This window comes from Aspergillus homomorphus, assembly GCF_003184865.1.
Source record: "Aspergillus homomorphus CBS 101889 unplaced genomic scaffold BO97scaffold_8, whole genome shotgun sequence".
Lineage (NCBI taxonomy): Eukaryota > Fungi > Ascomycota > Eurotiomycetes > Eurotiales > Aspergillaceae > Aspergillus > Aspergillus homomorphus.
Window position 1 is genome coordinate 544,425 of NW_020291894.1, and position 25,304 is coordinate 569,728.

Here is a 25,304-nt window from a genome sequence, read left to right on the forward strand (position 1 = left end):
ATTGCGGAAGAAAACACCAAAAGTCTGTTTAATAGAAATTTTATATCGCTGGGTCCACCTTTGTGCTTGCATGATACCCATTGTCTTTCTCAACTCTTGAACATTTTCATTTGTCTATTCCTGTTACTGGCATTACACATACCCAGGTACATACATACTTTGCTTGTTGATATGGTCAGCTTTGCTAGACATCACGATTACATCATGAATGAACAAATTGAATACACTAAAGTCTTTCTTGTGCTAGTATCTCTTTGCCTCGAACAAAATATCCGAGCTAAATGTTAGCCACAAGTAGAAGTAGGAAAGTAAGGAACATTCATTATGCACGGAGGCTGGCCGCAAGAGTTGTCCTACACCCAGGCTCTCAAACACAGCCAGCGGACTCTGACGTCTGGGACCAGGAGATCACTCCTTAATTTTGAGCTCGTAGACTTGGATCGAACCGATTGTCGTACCAAATCAATAATTTGGGGAGGGTACTGCAAGTACCCAGCGGACTGCTACATGAGATCCCTGCAGGCCGGACAGGCACATGAAACTCGGCGCGGATCTTCAGTCTCCCATCGGCGACTGGAATGTTTGCATGCAACAATCGTCTCAAGAAATGGGCAGCTGCGTCTTAAACCTTTTTTTTTTCATTCTAGTACTATATACAGTGACGGAAGCTCCGACTCAGCTTGAGTTTCTCTTTGCAAATACTCCCCTTGCGATCATCTTGACTCCTCCCTACTACGCCTCTACTTCCCCGCAGTAACTCCGAAGAAAAAAAGCAGCCCAGCTCGAAAATAAACACAACAGCCACCTCCAGCCTGGTACATACAATAGCAATGACCCACTGGTCGATTATTCATGAGTCGAAGATGGGCCCGAACGCCGGTACGCCCCTCGATTCCAACTCATATACCACCTTCTTGGTGAAGACAGGGTTACTGATGACACAGACAGCCTCGGCATCAAAGTCCTTAACGATCCGCCGAATGATGGGAACCATATCGATCCGCCCCGACTGATTTGTATCGATGACCACGGGGTTCGCGTCCATCCTCGACACCAGGTTGAGGACCTCCTCTCCGTACGTCTTCAGAGGCGCCCGCGCCTGCCACACCACTCGAAGCGCGGGGCGATTATCGTCGCCCAGGAAGGACAAACACGGTCCAATCCCCGAACCTGTGGTGACGACGACCACCCGCTTGAACACTCGCATCACATACGCGAAGCCATAGGTGAGCACGCCGCGTTTCCACAGGTGCGTGGGCTGGTCCTGGATGCAGGCGGCGGTCCAGTCCCCGGCCTTGGACACCAGACAGGAGAAGCTCTTACCGTTGAGGTCCGAGAACGTGGCGAACCCGTGCCAGTCCAGAAGCGGGTGGCGTGCGAGCTGGATGCCCTTGCCAAACGTCGTCGTCGTATGGCTCAGGTGCAGCCGCACCGCGTGGGACGAGAGGAACTCCGGCTGCACCTTGACCTTGCGGAGGAGCACCCAGGGGTGCACGATGGCCACGACCGTGACCATCAGGAACCAGAAGGCAGGTAGTTTGATCAGGAATCTCCCGAGTGGTTCGTTGGATGCGCGACTAACCTCGTCCGCGAACACCACGAGCAGGATCACGAACAGCGCCACTACCAGCCACCCGAAGAACCGATGCATGAGCTCGAAGTAGTCGTGCTTCTTCATCCGGAATCTCGGATACGCGACAACGATGATGGTGAACAGCAGGGCTAGGATCAAGTATGCGAGGATGACTGGTGTCGCGGAGGTGGTTGGCCCGCCCGATGCTGGAGTCCAGTGCTCCCATGAGAGCAGACCGACAAAGCCGGCATACCAGACAAATGAGGCTATCCCGCATCCGCTATGCACGCCACCATAGTGGTATACCTTGGCCGCGATACGGCGTAGCCGCAGAGGCGCTGACCTCGGTATGGAGGCCACGATGACGAAGATTGAGTTCACCACTAGAGGCTGTCGCGCAAGACCGCATGCAAGCAGATTGCCCGCAGCAGCGTTCACTAAGGCTAGTAGCCTTCGATCTGTTGCCATGATTGCAACGAATACAGCTAAATTGGTCAGGAAGACGAGGGAGAACAGCCGGCGATATATGTTGAGGAATGTGAATCGAATTGCAGCGAGCCTCCGCTTTCTGGGGATCTGAGCCTCGAGGTCCAGAGATCCATCTTCTGAGTCGCGATGATGGGACTCTTCTGCTTTCTCTGAGAAGCCCTTGATGGTTGAGTCTTCGGTCCATGCTGATGTGCTGGGGCTTGCCGGGTCAGATGCACAGATGACTGCAGGCGGTACTGTTATAATGCTTTCCACCACAGTCGACGACATGTTGCTTTGAGGCAAATGTCAGATTGGTTTTCGAGTCCGTGGGCAATGAATCAGACTAAGATTGAGGAGCAGATGCAAGTAATCTTCTGGACCAACAGGTCGGGATGAGGGGAAAAGCTCCCAATAATGAAAGGACTCAATTGGTCCTAATGGGCGAATTGCTGTGATCCGATGTGAACCTGCATCTCGCAGACCGGGTATAGGCGTCTTTTGAATCTTCATGCATGACGACATCTGACCACCATGCAGCTTGGCTGGTTCTCAAAGTGTGGATTCACTTTCAACATCGGGGATTATCTCGGCTGTAGACCACGGTCTCTTGTCTTCAGCACCTGAAAGCAGGCCGCATGCGGATCACCTCGGCATCTGGGCAGTGGTTCATCCTCGATATCTTGGTTCCGCCCTCCGTCATGTCGACACTATCGAGGGGAACCTGTTCCACATCCTAGTTCCCCCAGGCATCTGCCAATGAACAGTGGATAACAGCATCATGTCTGCCACTCCTCAGCCCTCCATTCTCCGATTCAGGAAGTTGCAGAGCCAATGAATGGTTCGTCCGAGTGCGAACATCCCGTGCCGGTGTTGTGACCTGTGAATCTAGCGATGATGACGATTGATGGAACGGTCTAGAGATTAGGATGCATCAGCATCGGCACGTTGAGTGGCTCATGCAGGACGGTCTGGGTTTCCTGATCGACACTAGCCCTGAAGCCTTTGAGTCAGATGCAAGAGTGCTTGCCACGAAGGTTAGTGTTCTCCACCGATCCACGACTAGAGGCGAGAGGGTTGCATCGATAATCGGACAATCCGTGCCTTGGAAGTGGGCAGGGTATGCCCAAGTTGCATGACCTGACAGGCTCGGCAAGTATACAACGACCCATGCAGAAGGCGCAGATACCATGCTTTTCCCCGATTTGATCTCGTTCGGAGGGGGTCGATCAGTGGCAGAGTGGCTCTGGCAGGGCCACCTCAGTCTCCATCCTGATAAACTAGTGCGCTCAGATACATGGGTAAGGAAACCCCAATGAGGAGTTTAGGAACATGGCCACCCATTCCCACTCCCCCTGCTCAATTAGCGGGCGGGGTACTGCCTCTTTCGGGCGTCGTCCAAGATAGTCAAGTCCATCATGTAATGGCTTGTCATGTACGGATATCTGGGACTCTGTTAACAGACGTCAGCGCGACATGGTGACTGACTGACTAGACCTGTGGGGACGGGTCCTGCATACTGCGCGCATGGTCGAGCGCGCAGATAGCAGACTAATTCAGCAGGGCTAGAACCAAGCCTCCGGGAACCGTGGGAGTAGTTCGGGGAGGGAGGATGAGTTCTCAGGACGACAGATCTAACCGGGGGTTCAGCTGCAGAGGTACGACCTGAAAAGCAACGATGGGGCTTCATTGACAGGACGAGGCACCAATGAGAGAGCGCCGAAGACAATGTTCAGATCAAGTCCGGCCGATGGTCGCCCAATATTGGTTTAAGTTATGGAGAAATGGGGGTGGGAGGGGGGGTTGATCATGGGCCTAGTTTGAGTGCATGACGGGACATGTTCGCCAGTGAATTGCTTTTGTTGCAATCTCTCAGCCATGATTAACGACCCACTTGGCCTCGATCTGAATTGAGATGCTAGGCGCAAAAGCGTCCTCGTCCGTGGGCCCGGAGCAGAGGAGGGATCAACAATCCGATCCGATCTTAGCGGGATAACTCGGTGGGTGAAGATGTGTCGGGTTTTGGCGCCACTGCCCTAAAGTACTGTAAGTATTCCAAATTCCAAATCACCACTTCCCTTTCCACCACAGCAGGAAACTGGAATTGTTCGGGCCTTCACTAGACACCGCAAATTGACCACCCTCTCAGTAGTCTTTCTGAAACCGCCAGCATGACAAAAACATATTCCTTCACCACCATGGAGATTATTATATTTATCGCGTTGGATCTCCCCATGGTCGGGGAGGATTTCACTCAACACTCCTGTGTATCCTCTACTCTCTACCTCCCTACAATCGTGTCTCCGACTCTCTAGCCCAGTCGGTCCTTTGTGCTCATTTGACCTGCCTGCTTGCTCCTGACCGAATATCTTCTGTCAATTGTTTTCCCGACGCGATGGGTCTCTGGGAATCGTCCTTGGCGTACCCCAATCTGGGCCAACCCCCATACACTGACTTGTTGACATTTGCGTTCCGCAGCCCCTACCACTACGACAAGGAGCGTCCACTGTTCATTGACGCTGAAAACCCGTCACAGTCTTTCAGTGCGCGACAGTTTGAGACCCTTGTTCGGACACTGATTGCAGGATTAAGGGCCCATGATGTGCAGAAAGGGGATTGTGTGTTGGTCCACCTCGGGAATAGTGTAAGTATGCAGTGCATTTCCCTTTTCCCTTTTCGCTTTTCGTCGCTTGCTCTACACCGATTCCGGCCTCTTGCCCTTCCGCTCCCCGCTCCCTCCCCGTTGCTTGACATGTATGTCGAGTTTATTTTCCATTTTCTTTATTTACTTTTATTCGATTTCAATTGATGCAACGATGTTTTCCGCCCGAATTAATTGGACCCCTCTTCTTTCACTATGCTAACTCAATGGGGTAGATCATTTACCCCGCTCTCTTCTATAGTATCATCGGCGCCGGCGGCGTGTTCATGGGTACCAACGCACGAAGTCAACCACAAGAATTAGACCACCTTCTCCAGCTAGCTGAACCCAAATTGATTGTCACTTCGCGTGATGCGCTTCCCACCGTCCTCAAGGTCTCGGCCGACCGGGAAATGCTCCCCAGGCAGGTTTGCCTATTGGACGAGTTCGCAGGGGATCACATCGGTCAACTCCTGTACTCGGGACCCTTAGCCTATGCGGCCGCAAGCGCCCCATATCTATCCAACAGTGGAGATGAAACCTACCTCAGCTTCGCTCACCTTCTTGCGTACGGCGAAGACAATTGGCTCGCCTTCCATGACGAGATGATTGCCAAATCGACCCCGGCCGCGATGTTCCCCACCAGCGGCACCGGGGGGTTACCCAAGGCGGCGATTCTGTCGCATCACGCTATCATCTCGCAACATCTCAGCATCCAGTACGAGGTTCCCTACGAGGTGACGCGGTTAATGTCACTACCCATGTTCCATCTGTTCGGGGCCCTGTGGACCCACCTGTTCCCCATTCGCTACGGACAGCCATTGTTTGTGCTCTCGCGCTTCGAACTAGCGCAGTTTGTCACGGCGGTGTATCAGTATCGCATCTCCGAGACTTACATGGTCCCAGCCATGATCCACGCGTTCAATCGCGCGACTATCCCGGTTGCGGGCTACCTGTCGTCGCTGCGCTACGTTGGCGTGGCCGGCGCGCCCATTGACGGAGCGTCCATGCAACAATTCCAGCAACTACTTCATGGCGAGGCACAAGCCTCCCAGCTGTGGGGGATGACGGAAGTAGGTGTGGTGTTCCAGAACCGGTACGGAGAGCCAGGCCACCCCGGAAGTATCGGAAGGCAGCGTTCGGGGTACGAGGTTCGGTTGGTAGGCCAGGAGGGGGAATTGGTCACGGAGGAGAACAAGCCTGGGGAGTTGTATGTGCGGGGGGCAGGCCTTCTGATGGGTTATAAGGGACGCAGCGATGCCAAAGACGGGCATGGGTGGTTCCGCACCGGGGACGTGGCTTATGTTCGGGACGGGGTATATTACATTCACGGCCGTACCAAGGAGCTGATCAAGGTTCGAGGGTAAGTTCTTCCTCCTCTGTTGGGTCTTGTCTAGCGGCAGAGCTCTAACCAAAATCGGAACCGCAGATGGCAGGTCGCGCCGGCCGAGCTCGAGGCAGTCCTACTGCAACACCCCGGCATTGAGGACGCGGCGGTAATCGGGGTTACATCGCACGACGGCAGCACGGAGCTGCCGCGCGCCTTCATCGTGCGGGCCAGAACCCCCACGGGCACTCGGTTGACGGCCGACGAAGCGTACTCGTTCACGCGGCAGCAGCTGGTCAGCTACAAGGCGCTGGATGGGGGCATCATCTTCGTGGAGGAGATCCCGCGCACGGCGAGTGGGAAGATCCAACGGTTCCGGCTCGCGCAGATGAACACCTATCGCGAGATCGTCAGTTCGCTACTGACGCGCTTCAACAAGGGAGGCGCTAGTCTTCAGACGGTGGGGATCATGCATAATGGTCGCATTACGGTTTGATTGAAGGTGGGGCAATTTCTAGGTTGGACTTCTTATCTTGGTGACGGGTGGATTACGCGTTTGCAGTTTTTTTTCTGGTCATGGTACTGTACATGGGGAATGATTTGAGGCGTTTCGGGATAAGTACTGGGGTTGAGACTATATACCATATACACAATCGGCGAGACAAGATTGAGGGTCAAGGTTGGCATCGACAGACGATATACCAGGCTATCTAGATCCACAGAAGAATACATCTTCAATGCACCTTGTGTTCTTCCATTCGAAGTTCTTGAAAACCGTGGTGTCAGCGGCCACCAGGAGAGAATACGAACCTGAACCATACTCCAGCATTCATCTCACCTTAGCATGCAGATTGACGCGCAATCCAAGCATTCAGCATTCATTCAGGGGAGCAAGCATACCTAAGCCCTCCCTGGAGGGCACGTTACACAGCCGCAGGAGTTGTAGCACTGCACAACCGCTCTAGCTTTCAGATCGTACCTAACGAAGTAGGTGACGAGGGACTCATAGTGTAGGCGACAACCCACGTACATGCCCCTAATGTAGGGGATGAGTATACGGTGCTTACTACTTACTGATTGCTCTCTCTGCTTCCTGCGTAAAGGGTGAGCGATTAGGCTCGTGCAGGTGCATACACCCCACTCCACTCACCTCACAACAACTACCCACTAATGGGGACAGTATCCAAGTTTTGGCGTGACAGAGCTAGGAAGATACAGTGGTTTGAGTCAAGGCAGGGGCAGTCGGGATTAGAATCTGTTTGCTATGAACCGTCGGCCAGGGTATTCCAGTATTTAGCTTGACGAATCCTCAGATATTGCACCCCATTGTCGCAATAATCGAGTCGTTGACTCATCGAGTTTCAATCCTGTCCCTAGTGTAGTGAGGTATAGATGGTTTAGGGAAGAGTCAAGTCCTCCGTCTACCTCGCTCGACCTGGAGGTCTGGTGAGTCGGGGTAGCTGTCAGGCAGGGTTGTATCAGACGCAAAATAATGTCACAGGAATTGGAATTACCCCACAGTTTCTTTTCTTTGGGTGGGATTCGTTTGATGGTTGATGGCGGAATGTTTGCCTTTCCAAGTTTGTGGGTAGGTTTGCTTGCTTGCTTGCTTGCGTGTTGGTGCCTGCATTTCCGGGGCGTTGATTGGCTTTGCCTTTGGTGCCGGTTTGCGCAGGAGGATTTGACTAAATTCCAAGGAGGTTCCTTGCGATGCAGGTTGAGTACGTGCCGTCCTTATTGTGGGTGATTGCTTGGGTATCCTGGTTGTCTACAACACTACAGTACTCCAAGTCTAGCGGAGATAAGATCGGGATTGTTGGTGGAAAGGGAGATGGTCGTGGTTTGTGCTGGTACTGGTAGTAACCTGGCATTGAGATCTCGTTCCTGATAATTTGATCGGATGTTTGCTCTGCATTTGTCGTTTGTTCATTTATCGTAGACATGACAGGTTTGGTTGGACAGGGCCGAGAATGTGGCTGATGCCTTCAGTAAGTTAGTGTACTGTACCTCAGCCGCAGGGATTCAGGCCAAATTTCAAGCCTTGGTCCAATTGGAAAAATGGAGTCCAGAAATGCTCAGTCGCCTAGTCCGGGTGGTAGGACTGACGTTCCTTCGTTCGTCTGGGCGTACTGTAGACTAGGACTCTGTTTCTTGGGCTGGCACGCTTCAAATCTGCGGCAGGCTAAGCAACAGTGAACAATAGACAATAGACTATCAATCGCCGAACCGGAGAATATGGTGTGGTGGAAGCTGGCAGGTGCGATGGGATGGACTAATCTAGTAAGGGAACTGTCGACTAGTGCCGCAATAGTCTCGCTCTAGTTCCAGGCACTTCACTCCAACCACTACGAGTACAGCTTCACATCTTTCTTTCTTCCTTCCTTCTCGCGCCACACCACACCCTGCTGCTGCGTGCCACAGGGGACACAGCCAATCTTCTTGCTCTATTCCTTTGTTCTCAAGCGGAAGACCCATCGCCGAGTTAACTCTCTCTCGGTCCCTCCCTCCATCCTTCGCATCCTGACATCTTCGGCTAAACGGAGACACAGAGAGACAGGGAAACACATGGCGATGAGCGAACCCACCACTGTCAATCACTCAATGCTCCAACCCAATCAGTCCAGTCAGTCCAGTTTCCAGCCCGATACAGTGCTATCGAACTAAACCCGGACAATCGAATTGTCTGTCTGTCCAGCTCGTCAACAGGCCGCATTCGGAAGGTCACATTCGAACTATAACTATCGCACTACTTAGTACCTATTGAGCTCTTAACCCTCCGCTGTCATCCTGCTATATCCAATCATCAATCTGGATGCATCTTGTCTCGATTTCCTCTTTCTTTTTCTTGTATTCCTGCCCTGTCGGATCTTCGCGCCCGCCCTTCCGCCAGCCAGCCTCTCAGCCATTTTCAACCCGGCCGCGTTAATCGGTCCAGATTCCATCATGTTCGACGCCTCACTAGATTGATTTCCTCTACTTGAACCCCTGGCCTCGCAAGCCATTCTATTCTCGGTCTCTTGCCATCCGGCAGTGCGGCTTGCTAGGTTTTGCATTTTCCGCTCAATCATCCTAATTGGGGGATTAGCCCCGAGGGAGACGAAAATATCCATGCGACGAATGTCATGGCTCAACGATCCCCCGAGTATTAGCCGGCGCGAAGACTGCACGCAGATTGTCCTCTACGCGTGGAGATAGATTGTCATTCCAGTCCCGACCAATGGCCCGCATCATAGCATTCACCCCCCAATATTGCAGGTGTACAGTCAGTGCATACATACGGACATGTGTGTATGTCAGAGTCAAGTCGACTTGCACCATGGCGCGCGTAGACTGATCCTGCATCAGACAGACTCTAATGCCCACCCATTACATGTGACATCACCACTGCTGAGCTCTAGCCTATCAATAATCCCTGCCATTTCTTCTGGTCGCTTGCCTGGGAGGAAAACCGCAAGTGAATTTCTTTCCGTTCATTGGATATCTTGTCCCTAGCCAGTTCGTCTAGCCACAGATGCCTGCTGGAGCAATCTCCTCCGTCCAGGGGTCTCTTTATTTGCGATATTTGTCCTGACGGACTAATGCACCAGCCATGACACTTGCTTCTGAGCTGGGGTCCGGTCTCAACGCTGCATCTGCTCTAGTTGCGCGACCGTTTCCTGTGGAGCTGCAGTGCCACGTCGACAGACATGCGAGGAAAGGGATGACAGACGCACGTTTCGCGAACACTCAAGGCAAAGGCACTCTTCCGGTAGGGCGTGGCTCACCAGCCGTTGTTGTTCCTATGCCACGAGTAGAGGCTTCGGGTCGTAAGTTCCGCAATCATCCCCCTTGGCGCAGCCTGGGCATGGCCCATTGTCTAATGCCGAATTCGCGACTGTCCGCCATCCTACCCTCTTCTTTTTTTGTAAAGACCAAATCTCATTCGTCAATTTATATCTCAACTAGTTCGAAGCGAAGCTACCCTAAGCTCGTCGCCTGGATTATGCCTTCGCATGCAATTGTACGCTAAGTATCAGAGGTGATTCGCGGTGTACAAAATGATTGGTGGATTTGTGTAGGCTGAAGCTCGGTTCGAATCGCCATCAATCCTGCACATAGGGAGGCCGTTGCACTGTGACAATGTGCTCTGCTGTGATGAGGTGCGAACCGAGGTCGTACAACACTCGCATCGCGCGCTTACTTTGTATATGTACCGTGCGGGCGGGCGAATGTGGGCAAGTGTCTGCAACCGCAGCGTTTGCGGTACTGCGCTTGATAAGCATGGCAGAGGAACTCGTCACTGCATAGTGACGTGATTGCATACGAGCTTGAGGAGGGGATGCATACCATCCTGGCCTTTCTTCGAACAGCTGCGCGATATACTGGCTCGCCGCGGTACGGTAGCCAAGGCAGGCACCGAGCAGCCTTGGACGCATCTTGTTCCGGGATCTGAATCCTTCCATGCGGCGAGAATAGAACTCCTGCTTCCCGCTTTCCCAGTAAAAGGAGAGTGAGTCACTAAGAGTCCGGCCTATTCAGTCCATAGATGGATGAACAACAGCTCGCTTTCACTCACGCAAGACCAGACCAGACTAAATCAGATAATCCCATATCCCATCCACCAGACACCCCAGATCAATGGGCCCAACGCACCGAGCACTGCCGGTCCGAATGACATCTCCAAAACCCCCCAAATCCACATGGTGCCGAAGGCCGGCGCATGCTTCATGACCGCGTAGTAGGGATCCTCATTTGTCATCAGCATCAGCTTACACCCCAGGAAGCCCGTCAGCGGGAGGAACACCAGAGTGCGTAGACTTGGCGGGAAGAGAAGCCTGCGCATAAACGCCCACGACAGCTTCTCACTGTCCCACGGTAAGAGCGAGACGGTTTCCTGTTTGCTGTTCGTGACCCCAAGGAAGGAGACAATATGTCCATGGGCGAGGTGGATCAGCAGCGCCAGCATGGGGAAAGCGACAAAGGCGGATTCGCGGACGAGTTTCTCGAGCTCGATCTCCTGGGCGTACTGGTGCGCGGCGAGATACGCGAGCGTTAGATGGAGAGTCGTCAGCGGTACGGCGAGGAGCAGCGTGTCGATGACGGGGGGGATCGGGTGTTCGAGCTCTTCTTCTTCTTCTTCTTCTTCTTCCTCCTCGTCGTCCTCGTCCTCGTCCTCATCCTCATCTTCACCAGAGAGATCCTTATCCCCCACTCCTGCATCTCCTTTGCCCCGTTGTTCCTGCTGTTGCTGCTTCCGCCGCGCCTTTTCCGCCCGCTTGATCGCCTTCGTCTTCGTCTCGGTCGACAGACTCGCCTCGTCAACGGCGGAAATCTGCCCCGTCCGCGGATCCACCGTCACAAACTGTGTACCTGCGTTCCCGCTGGGGGTAGAAGCGAGTTGTCCCAGGAGCGCACCCTGTCTCTCGGCGATAATATCCACCAGTGTCTTCTGGCCGGTCGCGGCGGAGGAAGAAGAAGAAGCGGAAGCCGGTGGGGGATGGGCGAGAGGGATCGAGGCTGGGTCGAACGCGTCGGGTTGTTTCGCTGCTGCTGCTGCGGCGGCGCGGCGTTGTTTCCGGTTCCTGGATCCTTCCATTGCGTTTGCGTTTGCGTTTGCGTTTGTGGGTTGTTGGGTATTTGGAATTCAGTATGCTGGAGGTTGAGATTAAAGGGGTTTTTAGTGGGGTACGAAGGAAGGAGGATGCCAAGGGCTGCTTTGTGGTGTTGTGGTGTTGTGTTGTTGTTGTGATTAGTGTAAGGGTGTGGTGGTTGTCAATTGTTTAAATTAGGGGAGCGCAGCTAGTTGTCAGACCATCGCTGCTGGCTGCTGTTATCTGGCGATTTGGAATTATGATGTATCCGACCTCCGCCGCCGCCGGGGTTAAGCGGGGTTAAGCATCATCGAACAATTGACAACTATGTCTAATAGCTACACGATACAATCGATCATATGATTATCAAGTAGTATTCAAACAATATGCCGAGCATAGAACATTCTCTCTAATAGCCGCAATAACAGAGATTTGTTACCAGAAGAGCCCAAGCCACCTATTCGAACCCAAGCCACTTTTGCACACAGATCTCGAACGACGAGATAGGAGAGTCTGCGAGGCGTATCATATCCCCATCGTTCACGTCCTGGGCGTCATATTGAGATCGCAGCTCTCTCCTACAGACAGTAACTATTACTTGATCTCGAGGTAGCGTCGCTGCTGAAAGTTTTGCTATACGCTGGGCTTTCCTCATGCATGTATGCACCTGCCAGAGTCCTCGTCCAATTACTGCCTGGCGCTTCATATCCCAGTCTACTGTCTATTTGTTCTAACTCCAGTAGAGTAGCTCTAGCACTGTACAGAATGGCCCTCACCGTGCCCTGTTTATGATAAGATCATGATGATTCATACTATCGAACTCGCGACACCGAACTACATGAAGCACAGGACAGCACGCACAACACTAATTCACGGTAAGATTCCAGATTAAGCTAGCTGACTATCGCAACAAGAGGGTAATACAGAAAAAACATATTGACCAAACTCCAACCACCTTCGCCTGGATCGAAGTTGCAAAGAAAAGAAAAAGAATGTGGAAGCGAGTAAGAGTGAGCGAGGAGAATTCAAACGTATATCATGAATCATAGATTGCTCTACTCGAAAGGCGCGAACGCATGTCTGTCAGACGGCGCGGCTGGGACTCCTAACCGGACTGGTACAGAGCGGGACCGGCGACCACGTGGGGGTTCAGCATGGTGATGTTGAACGGGGTGACGTAGAGGTCCGAGTCTGTGATGGCCAGGAAGATGGTTCCGTTGGCGGCGGGGTCGCCAGCGAAGGTCGACACGTCGGGCTGGATGGTCGAACCGGCGTTGGAGCCGTTGAGGGTCAGGGCGGAGTAGGTCACGTTCAGCTGCGTGGCCCAAGCGACGAACCTGGGCTCGCCGGCGCTGGTCGACGTCACGTAGCTGTTGTTCGGGCCCACGGCCTTGCCGGGAACCTCCCAGGTGAGGAAAACCTCACGGCCCGGGTAGGACAGCGGGTTGGTGCGGTTGTGAGTGATGGCGGGCGAGCAGTCGATGCCGACCTCGGTCGAGTTCAGGCAGGATTCCGACTCGGGGACCACGGTGCTGTTCGACACGTTGGTGCCGTTGGTGATGGTCTCGCCGGAGGCCTCGGCGCCATTGATCCGGAACGGGTTGGGCTGGTTGACGATGCTGAGAGCGGGGAAGTTCTGCCAGGCCAAGCGGGTTTGGTCGGCGGGACAATCGGCGATGTAGGGCGCAAGGAGAGTCCAGGCCCAGGACTGAGGAACACCGACCTCGAACCACACCGGCATGGGGAAGAGACCTTCGAATTGGCGGAAGATCAACTGCTGTCGAGCTTCCGTAGTGATGGCCTGGGTCAGGAGAGTCGCAGCCTCGCGGGAGTCAAGGTGAGCCAAGAATCCGTAGACACCGGCCTCACCGAAGCGAGTGAGCTTCTGGCAGAAGTCGACGAACTCGTGCACAGTGGTGTAGGGGTAGACGTAGTTGCACTGCTTGGGGGCTGCCGCGCCCAAGATGTTGGTCAACATAGTGGCATGTCCCACTTCCTGGTTGGCCATGAACTCAATGAGATGGCGATCCTCAGCGGTCAGTCCAGCAGCAGTGAATTCTTCCTCCGAGAAGCGAGCCAATCCATCGTGGAACAGGTCCAGTTCGATGTACTCTTGGTAAAGTGCGAGAGCCTGTTCTGAGGTTAGCAAGTTGAAGTAAACTTCTCCTGGATGAAACATACCAAAGACTCGTAGTCAAAGTCACTCTTTGCGTTGTAGACAGGCTCAGTACCGTTGGTACCAACTCCTCCAGCGGGGATGTATGGGCCTGGCTGAGGGCTGTGAAGCTCTCCGTCGCTGGGGTAATCGAATGCCCCCGGCGCAGGGCCCTTAGGCGAAACGCCAGGGCCGACGGAGCTTGCAGTCAAGGCTCCAGTGGTGGTCGGGGTTCCAGTGTATGGTGTGTGTGCCTGAAAAGTCGAGTAGGTCACCACAGGCGGAGCAGCAGCAGCAGCAGCCGTAGTTGTCTCAGCAGCATCGGTGGTGCGAGCAAAGAGCTGGCCGGGCAAAGCCGAAGCCAGGGGCGAGCCCAGCGAGCTGAGCAGTAACAAGCGGCTCCAAGTCATTTTGAGTGGTGATGGATGTATGGAAGCTTGAGGAATTCAACACCTGGCGCTTTGAGGATCATCACAAGACAGGGGCATGATGATCTAGTTATAAAAGTTTCCTGAGGACGGTTTGTGTAGCGACCCAGCTGTGACGCAACCGAGCTATCATCGTCCATGTTGTAAATCTCTGTCTTAAGCCGACTAAGTCCTGCTCGACCCAAGCAGTGCTTGGGGCTAGGTTCTCGGATGAATGCGGCACCGCATGTAACCACTTTGTATGACCCTGGAGCGATGTCGGTTGGGATTACGAGTTGGTGGTCGACCTCGCTCCACCGTGTTGATCCATCCGGCGAGGTCGGCAACCAGACATTGGGCAAGAGCCGAATAAGGCTGAGCTTAAGGTTGGCATGCACAGAGTAGTAGACGGGTGGACGTTGTTTCCATGGTTTTTCATGGACAAAGAAGTGTGTAGTATAGAATGGGGCCGTCAGTGGAGAGAGCATGACGAGCTGGCGAAATCAGGGAGCTAGGGGCGATCTCCGTCCGAAAGGGGTCTTGATCAGCCCTCGCACTGTGACACAACCTTGAAATGCCATGGTTCAGTCAGCCCGAGCTCGCAGACAATCAATATTCAGTAGAACTATAGCTGAAGAACTTGGCCGACAAAAAGAAAGGCCCACTCTGAATCCCGTGCTCCACTTGCCCAGACACACCTTAGATATCTGATAGCGCCGCTTCGAGTCAGGCTCCGAGACGTTCAGAGGAAGTCAGAGTGACGTGCAGGAAAAATGGAGCCCTTTGAGTCATCAGGAATATTTATCCAGGGAATCAGAGAGCGCAGACGTGGTTACATAAGAGAAGAAGGTCGGATCTGGTGGAATTGCATTCATCTCCGCCGCCGGAAAAGGTAGGTGTGTGTGACCTCTTTACGGCGTCATCATCTCTTCACTGCCAGCTGCCGTTTCGACCGGGCCAATTCGGTAATGCTCCCGCCAATGCGGTTCCTGACAAACCATGGCTTGGAGCTTAGCTAGTGCTCATGGCAATTGAGCTGGAGCTGGTGGTGTTCGATGGTTTCGATGCCGATGGATGGAGTTGAGAACGAGAGAAGGACAAGGATCGATGCGAACAATAGCAGTGTGACGTGATCGGGAACGGCCGAGAACCACCACCAGGATTACCCCGCAGCTTGCCTGGTTGCTGACTGTCCCTTGCACAGTACGGAGAGCAACTGTACTGTACTTCTGCAACACAACTCGCAACCAGCCATACGCTTCAACTATCCCATTTGTCTTCCTCAATTAGAAAGGATTGTCTCATTGCACCATGTCACACTTGCGAGTCACGGAGTTATTCTCCGTCGAGGGCCTAGTAGTCGTGATCACCGGTGGTGGGAGTGGTGAGTTCCCTCCTCCGCGCGACACGACCCCAGGACGTGTTCAGGACGTTGCCACTGACCCAGGCTTCCGCTGACAGGGCTGGGTCGGATCATGGCTCACACGCTGGCCGAGAACGGTGCGTCCAAGGTGTTTATCATGGGTCGCCGCGAAGAGGCCCTGAAAGAGACGGCGGCCCTGAGCTCCAAGGGCGCGATAATCCCCATCCCGGCCGACATCTCATCCAAGGACTCATTACAAGCGGCCTACGATGCAGTCTCGGCGCAGACAGAACATGTTGATCTGCTGATCGCAAACAGCGGGGTGATGGGTCCGGTGAACCGTCCCCCTGGTCCCAAGCCTGACGGATCACTTCCCAGCCTATCCGAGGTGCGCGACCAACTCTGGTCCGCCTCGATGGAAGAGTTCTCGAAGGTGTTCCACGTCAATGTCACGGGCGCCTACTTCACGGTCCTAGCGTTCCTGCCCTTGCTCGAAGCAGCCAACAAAAGGAGACCGGCGCCGGAGAAGAACAAGCCGTCGGCACCGACCGCCCAGGTCATCATCACCAGTTCGATCGCAGGCTTCAACCGTCGGGTACCGTTTAGCTTCGCGTACAACCTTTCCAAGGCCTCGACCACCCAGCTGATCAAGGTCCTTGCCACCACGCTGTCGTCGTACGACATCCGGGTCAACGGGATCGCGCCGGGCCTGTACCTCTCGGAGATGTCGACCATGAACTTCCAAGACGGCGACAAGGGTGTCTCCGACGGCTCTTTCCCCCGCGACATGATCCCACTAACACGTGCGGGTAGCGAGCAAGACATGGCCAGTCTGATCCTGTGGATGGCTGGGCCCTCAGGTGCGTATCTGAACGGCAATATCACCGTAACCGATGGAGGCAGAGTGAGCGCTGTCCCCTGCACATATTAACCGCAGAGATGGCACAAATAACAAGACTTCTTTTCGCGCATATACTGTGGAATACTAGATCTTAGAATAAAATGTCAAGTGACCTCGATACATATGCTCCGTACAAGATTCTGCTCACATCGTCAAGTTCAATTCAGCTTCAGTCCCCGTATATATCATACCGCTGGACGATATCGCGATGTCAAGTTGAAAAGAGGCCCTGAAATAAATAAAAGAAATAAGCATACTCCTCAGACGCCGGCTCGGCATCATGAAATCAGTAGGTTGCTGTGAGCCGCTGGACCAGGTAGTCACCTGCCGTGATTCCAGGGTACTTCAGCGGGCGGATATCCTCTCCGTAGGTGCCCGGGATAGCTTCAATCAACTGGTCATTATTGGGATTGCAAAAGTATGCGATGCTGTAGCGATCCGGATACACGCCGGACGAGTCATCCTCGCCGTCGACCACCTTGGGAGGCTCTACAACGCGGTGTCTAGTGCTCTTAATGGTCTCATTCGACCAACGGGCCAGCAGGTCCCCCGCGTTGACGACCACGGTATCGGCAACGGGGACCGCGTCCACAAAGGTGCCCCTGGGGCTACGAACCTGGAGTCCGCCGCACCCATCCTGGAAGAGCAGGGTGATGGAGCCGTAATCGCTGTGCTCGCCCGCACGCACCTGCAGCGGATTACTCTTGAAGACGCTCTTATCGACGGCCGGATAATGCAGTAAGCGCAGGTTGTTGTCGCCGGCGTCGACGTACGAGTCGAAATAGTGCTCCGGCAGATGCATGCCCAGCGCGATAGCCCGCATCACCTCGGTGTGTAGCGCCTTGCACATGTCGAAGAATGACAGCATCACCGCCTTGAAGTCCTGGCCCTCGGCGTCGAGATGATCGGGCCAGCGGTTGGGAAGACCGTCCACGCCTTCCCGGCCGATCTCCATGGTCTCCTTGAGATCCGGGATGCTGCGTGCATCGCCAGAAGCAGCTGGGACGTCATCCACCGTGCTGAGCTTCTCTTGGCCCGTCTTCACATAACCACGGTTCGCCTGTGGAGTCGTCCAGCACAGGCTGTCTTTCTGACCCTGGGGCCGCGCGAAGAAACGGGCGGACGAGCTAAAGACGTGGCTAACCACGGATGGTGGCACGCCGTGATCCTTGAGGTAGAGGAAGCCGGAGGTCTTGAAGGCGTGTACGACGGACATGGCGACTTCATGCTTGTCGGCCGGGGTTCCATGCAGGAAGGGCCCGAAGTCGATGATCTACGAAGAGACCGTCAGCAGGGACAATCCATGAAGTCCAGCGTCCGTACCACAGGCGAGACTCTAGTCTCCGCGGGCGACTTACAGGAATCACCAGGTCGTCTTTCTCGATCGCCGTGGTTACAGGTTGGCACTGCTGCTTGGGCAGGTTGCCTTCCATGTTGAGTTCAGGCATAAAGACTTCAGGATCTGACCTGGATGGATATTAACGAGACGAGAAGATGAGCATCGATCGCTTGATATGTTTATGAGTACTGCAGAAGACGTGGCAGAGGAGGAGAAGGCCATGTGGAAAGCAGTGAGATCACTACTGTACTTATCCGCTCCTCAGAACCAGGGAAGGGCCGCAGGAGCAGAGAACGATGAATGGACGAGCATGGCACCACATGGGAAAACCACATGGGAACAAAGTACACATGTATGTACTTAGTACACCAGTCTGTTGGCTTGGACATGGCGGGGAAAGATAAGGCTTGACAGTCAATCATGTGGGAGGGGGCGATATGGCGATAGATCAACTTGGGTCGCTTATCGCTTGTTTACTGACCCATGTACCCCAGGATCCTGATAAGATAGATATTGAGATCTAAGGTACCCGTGTCCACCAGATAACCAGTCCTTTGAATATTTTATCGCTGCAGAGAGAATTGAGGGGACATGGTCGCAGGCTGCTGGCAGTACAGTACTGATAAGTCATTTTATGCAGGGTGAAGTAACTATCGACCACTGCACTGCATGTCAATCGAACCCCTCATTTCTACTCCTGCCCCTCCATTCGTCCCCTCCCATAGCCAACTTCAACTCAGTCCATCGCCCGTCCACTACACATTGAACCCATTCTCTCATCAAGCCTGCAGAACAACCAGACACAACCATGGCGCCTCTGATCGTCGACATCCACACGCACGTCTACCCCCCGTCATACATGCAGATGCTCCGGGCTCGCAAGACGGTGCCGTACGTGCACGACCCGAGCGACAGCGGGACTCCACGGCTGATAATTCTCTCATCGGACGACGACCCATCCATCCGGATCGACCAGCGCGGGCGGCCCGTGGACTCGTCGTACTCCGACATCGAGGTGAAGCTAGCGTTCATGCGCCGCCACGGCATCAACAGCAGCGTGATCTCGTTGGCCAACCCGTGGCTGGACTTCCTAGCACCGGACGAAGCGCAGAGCTGGGCGGAGCGCATCAACGACGACCTGGAGGCGACCTGCGCGCGGGTGAACCACGCCGCGGACCCCGAGAACACGCGGGCGCTGCACGAGAAGGAGACTTTGTTTGCGTTCGGCGCGCTGCCGCTCAGTGCGCCCAGTGCGGACGTGGTCGTCCGCGAGATCGAGAGGCTGAAGACCTTGCCCCATCTGCGGGGCGTGATTATGGGCACGACTGGGTTGGGGAAGGGGCTGGATGATAGTGGCCTGGACCCGGTTTGGAAGGCGTTGCAGGAGACTGACTCGGTGCTGTTTCTGCATCCACACTACGGACTGCCGGATGAGGCTTTCGGGGGATCCGAGGCCATGAATCGCTACGGTCATGTGCTGCCCCTCGCACTGGGGTTCCCGCTGGAGACGACCATTGCGGTGACGCGGATGTTGCTGGCCGGGGTGTTCGATCGGTTCCCGGGGTTGAAAATCCTGTTGGCGCACTCTGGCGGCACTCTTCCTTTTCTGGCTGGGAGGATTGAGAGCTGCATCCTGCATGAGCGCAAGTTCGTTGCCAATGGAGGCGGCGTGCCTGGCCCACAAAGAAGTGTGTGGGATGTTCTCAATACGAATATCTATCTAGATGCTGTAGTCTACGGTACTGCCGGCCTGAAAGCCGCGGTGGCTGCAGCCGGTGGTGCGGACCGCCTACTCTTCGGTATGGATCCTGAAACTTCGCTGGTATCCATTGACGCTGACTATCAACAGGAACTGATCACCCGTTCTTCCCCCCGTTGAGCAAAGATGACGAGGAATGGCCGAGCGTGACCACGAACTATAAGGCTATTCATGCCGCCTTTGACGGAGAAAGCGACACCGTTGCAGGGGTTCTAGGCGGGAACGCGGCTCGCATCTTGAACCTGAAATGACATCTGGGTGTACGATAAGTGAATCGCGAAGAAATATCTCGATGTTTTTGTGCCTTATAGCAATCGTATATTACCATGCTATTTATACATGTGTCGGTCGTGGGTCTCCGTAAAGACATGAGATATATGATATATGATATCATATGGTGAGCATCATTCTGGTACCTACTCCAACTATCTTCCGACGACGAGGTTCCAGCCGAGAAGACTCCAAACCTCTTGAACAAACCATTCTGGTGCTGAAGGCTCAGGAACTTTCACCCTGTTGAGAATGCTGTTCAAAGCATCATCTTCAGTATTATGCCGGAGCGGGCGTAAAGCTTCCCCAACAATGGAGCTCCCGCCGAATACTGCTTGTAGAAGAGTATTTTGCAAAGTCTCTCTGATCCCTGCTGCATGTCCCAAGTCGCTGTCGGGTCTTGTGGATGATAAGGGTGGATCCACTATGACCACCAATCTCTCCAAGGGTGGTATAAGATGTTTGGCCTCCAACCCAGCAGCGAGGATCGATGCCCCACCGAGCTGCATATCCTTGAGGCCAGGCGGAAGCGACAGACTAGCAGGATCTACATGGAGATCGGATCGCTGGTGAAGGTCCTTGAAGACAAATAAGCAGAGTAACTGGCCGACACGATTCAGCAACACGAAGCTGAATCCATCCCGTAGATCTGAGGTCTTTGTGCAACCTCTGTCCAGTGAGGAAGTCATGTTACTGATTAGTAGACTCAAGTGTGCGGCGACCTCATCTTCCGTACTTGTATCTTTTCTATTATCCAATTGAGATGTTTTGGTCCTCCTCGACCTCGCAGCTGGCTTGGCTTTGCTCGCTGAAACTCCAGTTGACATTTGATGCTGGACTCTGTCCTGGCAATAGCTGCCCAGAGCTTGGATTACTGTCTCGTATAGCCGCACGATGTGGAAAGTGATCTGTCCACGACCTTGCAATGTTGACTCATTCACAGGTATCTTCTTCAATGCTTTGAGTAGTAATCCATAGGCGCAGTATATACTTTTTAGGATCACCGCTATACTTGGTCTTTGGACTGGAGGCGCATCCTTTCCTTCAGACCAAAGCTCAGATTGCTGCTGGACCGCCCGAACTATATCCTCGATCGCGATGGAGCATAGCTCAGCAGCAGCAAGCACCACAGCCGAAATGTTTGTACATCGCTGTGAAGCTTTTTGCAAGGTATAGAATCTTCTCATGAACGACGCTGTGGCTAGATCAACTCGTTAGCATTTCGCACACTCCCGATATATGCAGTCGACTCACGCTCTTCCACATACTCAGGTAGATGATCACCAAGCCCACCTGAGATATAGTCAGTCAAGTTGGTAGTCCTGCCCTGTGACTGCGTCTGCATCTTGCTTTTCTTCCTTGATCCAGCCGATCCAGCCGCATTATCATCCAACGTAGCCTTACGCTTCATGGCCTCGTTAGCAATATCGTTCTTAGCAGCATTCGGGCCCTGCAGCTTCGCGCTAAGCACTTCGTTGCGTTGTTCCAGCTCGTATATGCGGTCAAGGAGCTTGCTTTGTTCGGCTTCGGATCGTTCGTAGGCCTTCTGCCAGAAGGCGACGCTGTCGAAGTATTGGTCTCGGTTTGTCGGTCGATCTGTCGGCGGGACTGATTTGATGAACTGTCGGATATGGGTGAAGTAATCTGATCTTTGGTTAGTGTCCCTACACTGGCCAACACAGAACGGAGGAAATGTGTACCCTTCATTGTAGTCTCAATTGGTTTCTGCTTCACGATAGCCAGTGCTAGAGCCAGCTGAGCAGGTGAGGGTATAGTGCTGTCGGCCATCCTGGCTGACTGGTCTGACGTAGCAGGGGGACTTGAGCTGCAGCACCGGGAATGATCCTCGTAATGTCTTCAGATCCGGAAGATGAGCGTGCGATTGTCGCTGTATACCCATACATCAAGATTCAACGACATCTTGCATAATGTCGGAGAGTTAGACCTGTCAGTGCGAACATTGTTTAGTCCACGGTCTGTCGAACAACCACTGAAAGAGGAAGGAGCCGGACATATTGTCTACTGTAGACCTTGATACTAAGAAAGTATATATAAGTACAGCGCGTCAAACACAAATATTGTTAGAGAACAATAGGCAGACTTCTACTTTAGCGAGTCAATCACAGCATAAGAACAGATAAGCCAGAAATCTATTACGATAAATATGGGAGGGAAATTGATTTTATTTTATCGAGGCCATGCTTACAGCTGGAAGTGACTAACTATGACAGTGATAGCTCCCCGAATCGCATTCCGCCACCGCCATTGACTTCCGCTCCGCCCAAACGTCTTTTACCCGTCGCAGCAGCTGCACTTTTTAGTCTTCAACCCTCTTCACCTCAAAGGCTCACCACGCCAAACGACGTGCAACGATTGCCGCGTATTTCTCCCTTACCATCAATCCGATATTTCAATATACCCTCCCGGGTCAAATTCTACCACTCCCTATCCGAAAACCAAACCCCGAGCCCAACCCACCCACACCAACACCGACAACCGGCCCAACCGTCACAATGTCCTCCTCCAAGGACGACCTCAAAGCCCACGCGGCCTCAACAGAAGACTTCTACGCGCTCCTCGATATCTCACCAGCAGCAGCCGAAACCGAAATCCGAAGAGCCTACCGCCGAACGGCGTTGAAGTACCACCCGGACAAGATCGCGAACCCCACGCCGGCAGACATCGACAAGTTCCACCTCCTACAGATCGCCTACGATGTACTCTCGGATCCGGCCGTGCGGCAGCTCTATGACAACGCGCGGGAGGCGCGACAGCGCAAGCAGCGCGAGCGCGAGATGATGGATTCGGCGAAGCGGAAGATGCGCGAGGATCTGGAGGCGAGGGAGCGCGCGGGCGTGGCGGAGATGGCCGGGGGGCAGCGGGGCGTCAAGAGGGCGTGGATGGGGACGACGATGGGCATGGACGGGGATGCCGATGCCGAGGCCAAGTTGCAGAGGGAGATTGATCGGATTGCGGAGGATGGGCGGCGGAGGCGGCGCGAGGCCGAGGAGCAGATTAAGAGGGAGATGATGGAGGAGGAGAGGATCATGCGGCGTGAGGAGGAGGAGGCGCGCAAGGCGGCCGATCGGAGTAGTATGAAGGTCGACCGGTCGCAGGAAGGGGGCACCAATGTGCCAGAGTTGGAGCGCGGGGTGAAAGTGCGCTGGGTGCGCGAGGGACGGGGGCTGGATCTGGATGCTGAGCGCTTGAGGACCCTGTTTGCTCCGTTCGGAAAGGTCGAGAACGTGCTGCTTCTCAAGGATAAGCGGCAGCGCCTGGGCGAACAGCGTGAGAAGAAGACCGTCGCCACCGGAGTCGTCATCTTCGCCTCGATCGTCAGCGCGCACGCCGCTGTTTTGGACAGTGAAAAGAAGAAAGGAAGCCAGAGTGCGGACAGTGACTGGTCGACCATCGAATCGGTCTTCTGGGCATCAGGTGCTCAGCCTGAGCTCAGCCCCGAAGCAACAAGTGGCACCGCGTCGTCGACTTCCAACGCAGCGGCAGACAAAGCTCCCACTTCGGCAGCCCCCTCCAAACCCACATTCAATTTCTCCGGTTTGAAGGCGGCAGGAACTGGTAATGCTGCCAGGGGTCCTGCAAAGGCGCCCTCCTTTGGCTCGTTTGCCGCAGCGGCGGCCAATTCTACGAAACCTGCTCCTGCTGCCGGCTCTACGAACGGGTCGAAAGCACCGAGCATGGAAGAGTTGACCTTGATGCGACTACGGAACGCACAGCGAGAGAAAGAACGCAAGGCCCTGGAAGAGCAGCTGAGAAAGGAAGATGAAGCCGCGGATGCCGCTGAAGCTGCAGCAGCCCAAGCTTCTTGAGCCCCTACTGCATTCCCGCACCTCCGTCTTCTAACGCACTTTAACGACAACTGCCCGCGAGTGAGCTGACATGTCACTCATACGCACGCATGTGAAATTCTCGCCTTGATTCATATAGACATCTTGCTATAGCATAGAGATACCCTTATCGAAGTTTTATGATACTTATACCAACTACTTTGGTCAATTGGAAGGAATGAAATTTATCTATAAACTCATTTATCATACAAGTACTGTACATCAACTCAGGACACATGCGAAGAGGCTTATTCGTAGCGTTAAGATTCCTCCTCCTCCTCCTCCTCCAACCGCTCAGCAAGCTCCTTCGCGCGCTGTTGCTCACGGATGGGATCACGAGCACGGGGAGGGTTCCTCGTGGAGGCGATATAGTGTTGCAGCCACGGCGGCACGAAGGCCTTGATCTTGACAGTCCTAGAACTCGGCGAACCATCCTCCGCCGGGGCGTCCCAAGTGATGGTGAACTCTCGATCCGGGTGAAACTCCCTATTCTCGCCCGTAGGGCTCACCGGCGTCATCATCTCCACCCGACACAACGCAAGGCCTATATTCCCAATCCCAGCCAGGAACCTGCCGGCGCTGCGGCCCCCGGTCATGCCGCGAAGCTTCGCGATCTCCAGGCCCGAGGGCGGTGGGGGCAGCGTCGTGCCCAGGGCGGCGGGGTTGTAGACGGGGAGATCGCCATCGGGGATCGAGGAGCCGGCATACAGCTGAACGGGGAGGATGCGCTTGCGCACGAGGCCGGTATGCTTGGTGCGGATTGTCAGCTCCTGGCCGATGTAGCAGCCCTTGCGGAAGTCGATGGCCCCGGCCATGTCGAAGTTGCATTCGAGCGGCAGCGAGGGCTTGTGCAGGAGTTCGGCGGTGCCCTCGGCGATGCCGTGCAGCATGCGCCGCACGTGGTAGGAGTCCAAGCCCACCTCCTGCGCACCATCGGCGAGCGGGTTCTCGTACGGTCTCGACGCGTGCTCAAAGTGCGTGCGCAGATCCACGGTGTCAGGCGCAAGGATCCGCAGTCCGAACCCGGGCGCCCGCGTGTCCTCGCAGCCGAGGACCCGGTCCATCGGCCAACGCCCGTCCGAGTCATTGTACCTCATGCTGTACGTCGCCCAGCGGCCCTCGCGTTCGTTCTCGCCCCACGACGCCCACACGGTGCGTTCGTCCGCATCGAGAGCCCGAATCTGCACCTTGGACCGCAGCCTGTGGCGCTTCAGGCGCTTCACGAGCGCGGGTATTTGGTCCACGGCCGCCTCGATGAACCACCCGGGCCCGCCGTCCACCGCGGGGGCCGGGTATATGAAGGCGTCGTTCAGGATGCGGCCTTGCGAATTGAGGAATGCGGCGTACGAGCCTTTCTTTTCGTGATCCAGCGTGTTCATGTTCTGCGTGATGAGGCCCTGGAGGAAGGCCTGGCTGTCTTGCCCCGTGGCGTGGATGAGGCCGCGGTGCTTGAGTCGAGTATAGCCGGCTGCGGGCGGGCGAGCAGGGTTCGCATTTTCGGGAGCGGAAGTGTTGCGATGAACAGTCGTGGAGAAGTAGCGGCTGCGACTGACGCAGCGAGCGCACACCGTGCGTGTTGGGTTGGAAATAATCATTCTTGTGCGGTGACCGTCAAGAGGTCACTTTTGTTCGGCTTAGAAATGTGTAGTAGATACAATGTAGGATATCCGCCGGTAGGCGGTACAG

General features: G+C 54.5%; 10 protein-coding genes across 10 annotated transcripts; 4 read left to right on the forward strand and 6 right to left on the reverse strand.

Moving 5' to 3' along the window:
• Window positions 1-668: 668 nt before the first annotated feature.
• On the reverse strand, window positions 669-2,772 carry BO97DRAFT_404171 (integral membrane protein TmpA). Its single transcript, XM_025694908.1, has one exon. It carries the CDS (start codon window positions 2,330-2,332, stop codon window positions 851-853), a length of 1,482 nt encoding a protein of 493 aa, XP_025553799.1. The 5' UTR covers window positions 2,333-2,772; the 3' UTR covers window positions 669-850.
• Window positions 2,773-4,141: 1,369 nt separating this feature from the next.
• afeA (adenylate-forming enzyme AfeA) lies at window positions 4,142-6,748 on the forward strand. The gene is made up of 3 exons (XM_025694909.1): window positions 4,142-4,685; window positions 4,919-6,045; window positions 6,112-6,748. Exons 1-3 carry the CDS (start codon window positions 4,437-4,439, stop codon window positions 6,503-6,505), a joined length of 1,770 nt encoding a protein of 589 aa, XP_025553800.1. The 5' UTR covers window positions 4,142-4,436; the 3' UTR covers window positions 6,506-6,748.
• Window positions 6,749-10,564: 3,816 nt separating this feature from the next.
• BO97DRAFT_404176 (uncharacterized protein) lies at window positions 10,565-11,924 on the reverse strand. The gene has a single exon (XM_025694910.1). It carries the CDS (start codon window positions 11,582-11,584, stop codon window positions 10,586-10,588), a length of 999 nt encoding a protein of 332 aa, XP_025553801.1. The 5' UTR covers window positions 11,585-11,924; the 3' UTR covers window positions 10,565-10,585.
• Window positions 11,925-12,684: 760 nt separating this feature from the next.
• On the reverse strand, window positions 12,685-14,144 carry BO97DRAFT_432816 (ferritin-like domain-containing protein; the record flags this gene model as incomplete). Its single annotated transcript, XM_025697565.1, has 2 exons — window positions 12,685-13,710; window positions 13,761-14,144. 2 exons carry the CDS (start codon window positions 14,142-14,144, stop codon window positions 12,685-12,687), a joined length of 1,410 nt encoding a protein of 469 aa, XP_025553802.1.
• A 1,088-nt stretch (window positions 14,145-15,232) lies between these two features.
• On the forward strand, window positions 15,233-16,484 carry BO97DRAFT_404179 (SDR family oxidoreductase). The gene is made up of 2 exons (XM_025694911.1): window positions 15,233-15,525; window positions 15,603-16,484. Exon 2 carries the CDS (start codon window positions 15,617-15,619, stop codon window positions 16,433-16,435), a length of 819 nt encoding a protein of 272 aa, XP_025553803.1. The 5' UTR covers window positions 15,233-15,525; window positions 15,603-15,616; the 3' UTR covers window positions 16,436-16,484.
• A 207-nt stretch (window positions 16,485-16,691) lies between these two features.
• Window positions 16,692-18,003, reverse strand: BO97DRAFT_469049 (isopenicillin N synthase family dioxygenase; the record flags this gene model as incomplete). Its single annotated transcript, XM_025699808.1, has 2 exons — window positions 17,764-18,003; window positions 16,692-17,678 (listed from the first exon to the last, which is right to left on the reverse strand). Exons 1-2 carry the CDS (start codon window positions 17,851-17,853, stop codon window positions 16,692-16,694), a joined length of 1,077 nt encoding a protein of 358 aa, XP_025553804.1. The 5' UTR covers window positions 17,854-18,003.
• Window positions 18,004-18,365: 362 nt separating this feature from the next.
• BO97DRAFT_476542 (amidohydrolase family protein) lies at window positions 18,366-19,754 on the forward strand (the record flags this gene model as incomplete). Its single annotated transcript, XM_025700489.1, has 3 exons — window positions 18,366-19,432; window positions 19,469-19,543; window positions 19,594-19,754. Exons 1-3 carry the CDS (start codon window positions 18,553-18,555, stop codon window positions 19,752-19,754), a joined length of 1,116 nt encoding a protein of 371 aa, XP_025553805.1. The 5' UTR covers window positions 18,366-18,552.
• A 174-nt stretch (window positions 19,755-19,928) lies between these two features.
• BO97DRAFT_432820 (uncharacterized protein) lies at window positions 19,929-21,561 on the reverse strand (the record flags this gene model as incomplete). The annotated part of the gene is made up of 4 exons (XM_025697566.1): window positions 19,929-20,520; window positions 20,557-20,974; window positions 21,028-21,417; window positions 21,474-21,561. The coding sequence occupies 4 exons, from the start codon at window positions 21,559-21,561 to the stop codon at window positions 19,929-19,931; spliced, it is 1,488 nt and encodes a 495-aa protein (XP_025553806.1).
• A 731-nt stretch (window positions 21,562-22,292) lies between these two features.
• BO97DRAFT_317153 (putative cell cycle control protein (Cwf23)) lies at window positions 22,293-23,573 on the forward strand (the record flags this gene model as incomplete). Its single annotated transcript, XM_025691267.1, has 1 exon — window positions 22,293-23,573. A coding segment is annotated over one exon (1,281 nt), but the record flags the coding sequence as incomplete, so codon positions are not given.
• Window positions 23,574-23,827: 254 nt separating this feature from the next.
• On the reverse strand, window positions 23,828-25,239 carry BO97DRAFT_404180 (YgfZ/GcvT domain-containing protein). Its single transcript, XM_025694912.1, has one exon. It carries the CDS (start codon window positions 25,211-25,213, stop codon window positions 23,879-23,881), a length of 1,335 nt encoding a protein of 444 aa, XP_025553808.1. The 5' UTR covers window positions 25,214-25,239; the 3' UTR covers window positions 23,828-23,878.
• Window positions 25,240-25,304: the final 65 nt, after the last annotated feature.

Excerpts from the sequence above, each read along its gene's own strand:
- afeA (XM_025694909.1), top strand. The coding sequence starts at position 4,437 with ATGGGTCTCTGGGAATCGTCCTTGGCGTACCCCAATCTGGGCCAACCC. Across the intron at positions 4,686-4,918 it reads TGGTCCACCTCGGGAATAGT|ATCATTTACCCCGCTCTCTT; the intron begins GTAAGTATGCAG and ends TCAATGGGGTAG. Across the intron at positions 6,046-6,111 it reads GAGCTGATCAAGGTTCGAGG|ATGGCAGGTCGCGCCGGCCG; the intron begins GTAAGTTCTTCC and ends TCGGAACCGCAG.
- BO97DRAFT_404180 (XM_025694912.1), bottom strand. The coding sequence starts at position 25,213 with ATGATTATTTCCAACCCAACACGCACGGTGTGCGCTCGCTGCGTCAGT.
- BO97DRAFT_404171 (XM_025694908.1), bottom strand. The coding sequence starts at position 2,332 with ATGTCGTCGACTGTGGTGGAAAGCATTATAACAGTACCGCCTGCAGTC.
- BO97DRAFT_404179 (XM_025694911.1), top strand. The coding sequence starts at position 15,617 with ATGGCTCACACGCTGGCCGAGAACGGTGCGTCCAAGGTGTTTATCATG.
- BO97DRAFT_404176 (XM_025694910.1), bottom strand. The coding sequence starts at position 11,584 with ATGGAAGGATCCAGGAACCGGAAACAACGCCGCGCCGCCGCAGCAGCA.